Source organism: Notolepis coatsorum, assembly GCF_963971535.1.
Source record: "Notolepis coatsorum genome assembly, chromosome: 4".
NCBI lineage: Eukaryota > Metazoa > Chordata > Actinopteri > Aulopiformes > Paralepididae > Notolepis > Notolepis coatsorum.
In genome coordinates, this window is record NC_140168.1 from 17,602,257 (window position 1) to 17,611,706 (window position 9,450).

A 9,450-nucleotide genomic window follows, 5' to 3' on the forward strand; every position below is an offset into this window, starting at 1 on the left:
TAAAACAATCTATCAAACAAACCATCAAACAATCAATCAAACAATAAAACAATCTATCAAACAAACCATCAAACATTCAATCAATCAAAAAAACATTCAATCAATCAAACAATAAAACAATCTATCAAACAAACCATCAAACATTCAATCAAACAATAAAACAATATCAAACAAACCATCAAACATACAATCTATCAAACAAACCATCAAACATGCAATCAAACAAACCAATAAAACAATCTATCAAACAAACCAACAAAACAATCTATCAAACAAACCAACAAAACAATCTATCAAACAAACCAACACAACAATCTATCAATCAAACAATAAAACAATCTATTAATCAAACAATAAAACAATCTATTAAACAAACCAACAAAACAATCTATCAAACAAAACAATCTATCAAACAAACCAACAAAACAATCTATCAAACAAACCAACAAAACAATCTATCAAACAAACCAACAAAACAATCTATCAAACAAACCATCCATCCCAGTCTAAATTGCTTTATAACACGTTCAGTAACTATTATCACCCCCCCCCCCCGCCCGGATCTGAACCGATTGAAGTTTATGGATACCATAAAGCAGCGGTGTAAGCAGAAAACGAGGCATCATTTTTACTTCCGGTCAGGGGGTTTCAAAATAAAAGTGCAACGTTTATAGCAGCGGAAAACGTTTATTTTGTACATTATCTAACGTTAACACGAACCTAAACTAACTTTAGGTTAGTTGTAACGTTAGTTTAGGTTTGTGTTAACGTTAGATAATGTACAAAATAAACGTATTTCCGGTGCTTTAGACGTCGCTCTTTTATTTTGAAACCCCCTGACCGGAAGTAAAAATGATGCCTCGTTTTCTGCTTACACATCCTGTTCTGCGTTAGCTCCGGTTAGCTCCGAGCGTCCAGTAGGTAGTAGTATATTATCAATACCAGCCATTGGATTACTGTTCTAAATTGGGGAGGCTTTTAATCGTCAAGGTAAGAGGATTTTAAGTCATGGTATCCATAAACTTCAATCGGTTCAGATCCTTTGAAGGAATGAGAATATCAACAAACCTGTAGAGGGAACGTCAGGGTACTGTCCCGCCTCACTTCCAGTGATGAAGCTAAGCTATGCTAACGGCGCGTCTGTTCCCTAAGCCTAATGCATGCACAGAGACAAAAAAGGTATGTATCTTCTTGTCTAACTCCAGGGAAGATGTTAAATAAGCTAATTTCCCAAAATGTTGGCGTTATCCTTTAAGGGGGGCAAAAAAAAGCCCTGGAATATTTTTTTAAATTTCGAACCCTGGTTGGAGTGCTATTAAATTCAAAACAACATCTACTGTACCTGTAACCGGCTCTTAACATTTTGAGTGCCAGCCACGAGAAATCTCGTTAGTTCATGCCATGCGCTGAGTGCCAAGAACGAGAAATCTCGTTATTTAATCGTTGTTTTTTTTATTATCAATTTAATTTTTCATCAATCCAGCCTCACGTTACCAGTGGGGATCTGTCTGAGCTCGAACAGGGGAAATACCGCCCCCTATCGTCTCTCCGGATGGTATTGCACCCATTGGATTGGACTGAATGAAATGGATGGGAAAAAAAGAGTCCGGAATCCACATTTTACTTGTCAGGCATGTAACCGGAGACGATCCCATTCATTGCCGACCCTCAGAACAGCGTGGATTATCTGTTTCCAGTACCCAGCGTTGGATCAATAAACGCAATATTTGGAATGGCGATCAGGAATTGGAATAATCTTTTTGGAGAACATCTGATCTGAGGTAAGGAATCTATTTTACCAGTCTTGGGATAATCAGAGTTTTTTTCACTTATATCTCAGCGTGTCCCATATGTGTGTGTGTGGCTGTGAGTGTGTGTGTGTGTTGATCAGCTTCTCTAGCGTGCATAAGTACACGTATACTATCGATAATCTAGCGTTGATTTGAAAACGATTCATAAATAGGCAGATAAATTACGACGTGTTTTGTGTATTCCAGTAAAGCGCGATTCCTGCAGAATCTTTTTTCTTTTTTTTGGAAGTTTAAAAAAACGAGCGTTTTTCAAAATGGTATAAAACGGAAATGAACCGATAAAAAAAAAAAAAAAAAAAAAAAAAAAATCCGTTTCGACAATGTTGACTGCATTGATAAGCGACAGGCGTATTAGATACATAGCCATAATTTAAGATATAGTTTATGCGTTCGCAAATGTGATCGCCCTCCCATTGACAGCGCCCTCCCATTACAGCGCTGGCACTCAAGCGCTATTTCTGGCGCCCCCTGCTGGCACTCAAAGTGTTGACAGACTATTCATTATAAATGTGTGATTGCATTACTATAGTTAAAATTAATGCAAGATATGTTTAACAGACCAAGGCGTTGGAGAGAGAGAACTGAGAATCCACTGTTCAACGTGAGGTGAACTATCGTACACTATCTATCATAATACATTTTAAATGGAAAATAGAAAATACTACATTATATACGGTAGGCTTGGGCGGTATCATTAACTAAGTTAAGAATATACTCGTTATCACCATACATAAAGATTTTCCGGGAGTAAATACTTGATATCTTAATCATAACCATAGTTGCAAGACGTTATACGGTTGTGTAGTGGTTAACACTGGCGCCTCACAGCAAGAAGGTCCAGGGTTCGATTCCCGCTTGGGGACCAGGTTTCCGCGTTGCCAGGTACCCAGGTGGGGGATCTCCCAGGCCTTTCTGTGTGGAGTTTGCATGTTCTCCCCGTGCTTGCAAGGGTTTCCCCCAGATAAGATAAACCCAATGGAAAAACATGCACACAACAGATCGCTGACGCTGTCGTGTCCTTGACGAAGACGGGCAGGAGCACTTGGATTGGTCCCCGGGCGCGGTACCTCGCTGACGCCCTGTCTGCTCCCGTCTGCCCTTGGGGGGAAGGACGACGGGATGGGTTAAGCGCAGAGTTCAATCGCATCGGCGACTGAGAAAAAAGACAATGCATGTGTGTGTGTGTATTCCAGTGTGTGTGTGCCGCTCCCATTGCATGTCCCAGTTCGTTGCATGCCGAATAAAGACCTCTAAAGAGGTCCTGCATTATTATTATTATATATATTATTATTATTATTATAATGAAAAGGTCTCGTTATCTTATTCATTGTTTCTACATAAGCAAGCATGCGTTAATTTACATCCACAACATAACTGTTGTATCTTTTTTTTTTTTTCCACTTTTTCTCCCATTTTCTATATTTTCTCCCATCCCAATTTCGTATCATCCAATTCAACCCTCCCCTGTCACGAACGCTGTTTCTTGCCTCCCACAAGCAGGCTGCAATGTGGACTAAGTCATACATAGCACAAGTCCCCTCCGGTACTTGAGGTAACAGCAGTCTCATCTTTTCACCTGCGCAGCTCGAGCTCTCAGTGGCGAGGAGTAACGCGTGGGAGGCTCACGCTGCCCCCGACACTTCCTGATTCTACTGCGCAGGCGCACCAACCGACCTGTAGGAGTCGCTGTCCACAACGCCCGATCCCCACCCATCAGTTTCCCACCCCCTAATACGGCCAATGTGTACGGACGACCAGCTAAACTGAAAGCAATGTGGAGCGCTGGGATCGAACAGGCGATCCCAGCGTCTCCGCATTCGTGGCGAGCGCCTTGCCCACTACGCCACGTAGCCGCCCGATAACTGTTGTATCTTAAGAATGATACAAGATGCTTATATTGAAACGCTTTGACATTAGGGCTGTTCTTTCAACCTAAACATGCACTTTCTTCAACCTCAAACCTAAATTCCTTAGCGACCCGTGTTACCAACGTAAACAAACTGCACAGCGCGCACATACGAGACACGCATATATGAAACTACATACAGAACAAATAACATAACGGAGGCTGAAATGAGACCAACGTGACTCAAACTCACGACAGTACACATACAGACGCACAAAATTTTATCTGCATTGATTAACACTTTCACTGCCACGAGGTGGCGCCAGAGTTAGCCCTCGCATGCCACCATCCACTTTAATGTTAGCGTTAATATCGCCTAATCTATGTTTTAAATTATGGCTATGTGTCTAATCTGCCCGTCGCTTATCAAAGAATCCTTTTCCAGTCAGTGCTGTCGAGGCAGATTGGTTTTTTATCGCTTCATTTCCGTTTGAGAGCATTTTGAAAAGCACCTGTTTTGAGGTAAAAAAACAGCCTATTCTGGGCCATTCTATGATAATCGTCTTTTACTGGAATATTCCAGAACGTTGATATTTGTCGGCCTATTTATGAATCGTTTTCAAATAAACGCTAGATGATCAATATTATACGTACACGCACGCCCATTTGAGCCGCGCACGGATAATCGCTGTGTTCATTTCCTCTTGGATTTTTTCAGTAAAACCGATGGAGGACATTTCACAAAACGGCTTATATCTTCATCAAAATGAGTCTGATTATCCTAACACTGATAACATAGATTCCTTACCTGACATCAGAGGGTGTCCTGGTATATTCCAATTCCTGATCACCATTAGAAAAAAATCGATAAGTGTATAGATCCAACCTGTGTACAGTGCAGTACATGATTCCGCGGGGCAGAGAGGCTCCAGAATGAACTCTGATAACCCCAGCTGCATCAGTGGACTGGAAAATGTGGAGTACAGGATTTTTTTCCCCATCCATTTTCATTGAGTCCATTCCAAAATCCCTTATGTCATCTGGGAGACGATAGGGGGCGCTTTTTTCCACATCTGATCGCCGGTGGCTCTCGGGTAGACTAGGGTAGGCTTGCGTGATGCAATATGATTTCAGATCGCTAAAAAAAAAAAAAAAAAATCTGAGAAATCTCGTGAGTGGCTTTTAACGAGATATTAATAATTCCGAGAAAACTCGTGAGTGGCAGTGAAAGTGTTAACTAATAATCAAAACCCAGCTGAAGCCATTAAACCCCTGTAGAGAATCACCAAAGCCAATACGCACACACAATCAGTCGAACTGGAACGGTTTACCAACCATACACTCCCGGCATTCATAACTCTGACAATTATCCATACAAACGTCCCGCGTTCTAAGAAAAGATATCCGGACCCTCATATGTTCATTTTCCATACGCTTAACCATAACATAACTTACTTACCCAAACACTTTGCCGCCAGCCCTGGTGAATCCACCAGCTCCAGCCACACCATTGGCTGAGGGCTGCCTCCAGGAGCCCCCTGTGTCCCAGGCTGCAGTGGAGAAGATCGTGAGGTATATATTTCTTAATAGTACTGTATATTTGCATATCGTATATGTCACAAATGTAACGGTACTATATACCTGTATGTCCCTATGTCATGTATGTCATAAATGTCACTATGAATTGAAAATGGGGGACCCTGATGTAAACAAGACAAACGTCATTCTCTGGTCTGCATCCCCTTAACACATTCGGGGCCATTGGGATGAGTCTAATTAATCTCAAGAGGACCGGGGAATGTAAACAAACGTGGGGCTGTTTGTACAGCTAAATCTATACTTTATAATATTGCTATCTGTCCATTCTCATTGTCAATTGAGTCCATAAACCGTCCCTTCAAAATGGCTTAAAGAAAAAAGATTTTCATCAATAGGTTCTCATTTTATAGCGCCGTGAATATAAGCGTTATACCGGATTTGGTCTAGTATATTTCCTGGAAGCCGAGATACAGGGCTAATAGCTAATAACGTTAAATCCAATGGCATTTTGGTTATAGATACGCTCCAGTTAAAACTCAAACTGCATATGATCGGTACGATCCTCACGCATGTATGCATGAAAGGGGGGCGGGGGACGTCGTTTCTGATTATTGATCACCAATAACCGCGTTGGCCTCATTAGCCTCCTAGGCCGAACGCCTGGATGGCTATCAAAACAAGGCCCGATCGGGATGTACTTTACGTGAAAAAGATCTTATCGTGGTCTGGTGGGATGTCCCAGAGCATTTCCCCGGTATCGATCGCCATCTGGTAGATCGATATGTCCATTGGCTGATGATAAATCCCCTTATTGCATGGTGAAATCTGCGATGCAAAACGTAATCCAAGCTACATGCTACACATCCAGAATCCTGCTACTGGAAACTCAAAAAAAAAAAGTCCACCGTTCGGCCACAGCGATAGCGCCCCTAAGAGGATCTGGCCGGTATTGCACCTTCTCGAATTCATAGAGTAGGGTAGATCTGCAGTGCCGCTCGGCGACCTTGAATAGGTTATTAAAATGGAATAAAAGCAATAACAACTTGCCATGGATTTATCCATGCCTCTGTCCACAACCGTTGGAATCGAAACACGGATAAATACGTCCTTGGGCGCCATTGTGTTAACAATTGTGTGTATTGAGCCGTACTGTATTGTACTCATTCTGCAATCTGTTAAATAAAGTTTTCATTCATTCATTCAGGGAGATGCTGGAGAAGCAGCAGGGAGCCATGCAGCAGCAGCAACAACAACAGCAGCTCCCCAAGAGGACACGCAACTGCAACTGCAGCTGTGGTCAGCCAAAGTCCCGGTTCCTTGTAGATGGCTCCACCATCCACTTTTTTTATCGGATGGGAGCGGTGCGCTACTTCTACTGCTCCACTAAGGTCTTCCAGACCTATGCAGCAGAAGGACTCACCAATCCCAGGATGCCATTCCAGGACTTTGTTGAGACAGAGTTTTTTCAGAGGGAGCTGGAGGCCTTGAAGCGGCGGCGGGGGGTGGTGAATAAAGTGCTGGAGGAGGGAAGGAAGAGAGCGCCTGTGGTACGACTGCCTTCAGGTCAGCTCTGCAGGTTCTGCCGCAACCCCATAAAGCGGGGACCCAACAGCCCCCACATCCACACTGGCTTCCCTGGGGTGACAGGGAAATATATTTACTGTCCTGCCAAGGTGCTCTGTCTGTACCAGGCACAGGGGATGGAGAGAGAAATGTGCTGGGAGGAGTTCATGTTGTCTGTCTTTTATGAGGCAGAAAAACAGAGGTGGGCTACTGACAAAGGGACGGGCTACGGCTCAGGCTTATAAAAAGGGATTATTATTGTGTATTATAACACATACACAGGCACGACACAACATTCTGCACTCGCACATACACAAACACACTTTAAGAAAAGAACTTGTTGTGATTGTTGCATAGTATAGTTCGTTTTTAATTTGAAAAAAAAGAAGAAAAAAATAAACCTAACTAACCTTACTGTCATGCACTTGTCACACGTTATTGTGATATTGTAACTGGGATTAAAATATATGAGGAGATGCGCTGTTTGATGGATTTGATGACGTGACTTGATAAATTGAATGAGCCTTTGACGTTTTTGATGAATGAATTTGAGAAAATGCATTTATCTTTTCAAGAACTGTTATCTGATGATTAACATGGTGTCACTGGTATAAACCAAAGGGTAATCAATTCAATGCATGTATGGATTAGGTCCGAAACAGATTAAAACCTGATTAATAGTGTAACTGCAAGCCTCCCTCCAAGCCTCTCTTTGGAAACCATGTATTTATATACCTAAGCACATACAGATATCCTCATAATATAATTCGTATCAATTAGATATACTATTTGGGCTTGTTTTTATCGTTATTCTGAAAGAGTTGAACTAATTATTTTCGCTAGCAAGATCTCATTTGATTATTCATTCCATTAAGCCTAATGCAGTAACGTGAAGTTCGTCCGAAGTAATGCAACAGCAGTAGTTGAACCTAGCGTATAGTAGCAGAGTCAAGTTCGACCTAACTTAATGTGAAGTAAAGAGTCGTCATTTAGTGTGAATCGTATTACAGCAGTTCGTTCGGTGTGCAGCATTAACAAGCAGTTCGTTCGTTTAGTAACTAGCGTGAACCTTAGCAAGTGTGTGTGGACTTAAAGTAATTAGTATCCGAACACGAGGTGGGCCTAGTAGCAGAACTATTGGACATGTGCGCATTGGAACCTACCGCGGCGATATTGTAGAACCATTATTGGTGGATTATAGTGACTTGTGGAAACGTAGTACCGTGGAGAAGAGCATCGTTAATACCACTGTCGTTTGGATTTAACTACCCTGAAGATTCTACATCGGGCTAGCTTCGGGGACGAAGCTGGCTGGCTATCATCATTGCTATCGGGCATTGGATTACAGCTATTACCTTGCTACTGAGCACTTGGATTATAAAGACTGGATCCGTATGAGAACCCCTTTTCTTCAAGTGACCAGCCTGAGTATCCGTACATTCTTCATTCCTCTGGAGCTTACAACTCTGTGGGAGTATATCACCAGTCTCCAGCTGTACCCTCGTTTTGCCCCCCTATATTGCCATCTCACGCCAGGCGGCGTCTGGTCTAGTATACCTAGCCTAGGAATTATTCATTCCCATTGACTTTGCTACTCTCTGACTTTCTAATATCATTCGCCATAAAAGAGCGACCCAGTAATTATCAGTTGTATCTTCTGCATAATAATAAAATACTGTAAATGATATCTCTTTGTCACCGTGCCGTCTATTTGAGTGTCTGCCATAATTAACTGTACTGTCTGGCAAGTAATAATAATAATAATATGTAGTAGTGGTTTAATCTATCACAATCTTTAATACAGTCAGGGTTTTGTAACCCCTCAGTTACAAGAACAGAATAGAATAAAATAGAACAGAGTAGAATAGAATAGGACAGAGTTAAATAGAATAGGACAGAGTTCAATAGAATAGGAAAGAGTTCAATAGAATAGGACAGCGTTCAATAGAATAGGAAAGAGTCAGGAGGGCTATTGCACCATGTTGGAAGAGTATGGAGCTGCGACACTGAGACTGTGGATAAAGGAGCTTTCAGACTATCGGTCTGGAAAGACTGACTTACATCACTACAGGCAGAAAGACTTTGTTCAACTCTTGGAACCATGTCTGTCATGAAAAATGGAAGTGTGGGCGTTACTTAAAAGGATATATATGTATACGTTTTGTTCTTTTTATAATCACTTTAATTTTAATGTATTTACTGCAGGTTAAATGTGTGTGAATGTGGATATATGTTATTGTGATGTTAATGAAATGTCAATAAAAAAACATTGTGGAAAATAGAACAGACTATAATAGAATAGAATATGAAAGAGTAGAATACAAGAGTATAGAATAGACGGGCAGACCACAGTATGTCGTCAACTTGTGACTGCAACTTGTTCCTGTTCGCGGACGACTCAGCCCTGCTGGTCTCGGACAAGAACAAGTTACAAGTTGAAAAAACCCTCAACTCGGAACTGCAGAAGTACAGAATCTGCACCTGGCTCGCTGATAACAAACTATCATTACACCTGGGTAAAACAGGGTCCATTCTCTTCAATTCAAATAACAAACTCAGCAAGACCGACGTTACAGTGGGTGACAATATTGTCACAAGGAAAGATGAAATTACATACCTGGGTTCCATCCTAGAGGCAAATCTTTCCTGTGACAAAATGGCATCCAATGTAATCAAAAAAGTCAACCAAAT

At 41.7% G+C, this 9,450-nt stretch overlaps 1 protein-coding gene across 1 annotated transcript in view; it reads left to right on the forward strand.

Moving 5' to 3' along the window:
- LOC311227812 (uncharacterized protein) overlaps positions 1 to 8,374 on the forward strand; it is a 46,000-nt gene extending 37,626 nt beyond the window's left edge. Inside the window, exons 12-13 of the mRNA XM_084313648.1 lie at positions 5,136 to 5,229; positions 6,401 to 8,374. Of these exons, the coding sequence (XP_084169774.1) occupies positions 5,136 to 5,229; positions 6,401 to 7,004 (698 nt within the window). The 3' untranslated portion in view covers positions 7,005 to 8,374. The remainder of the gene's footprint in view (positions 1 to 5,135; positions 5,230 to 6,400) is intronic.
- The last annotated feature ends 1,076 nt before the right edge of the window (positions 8,375 to 9,450 follow it).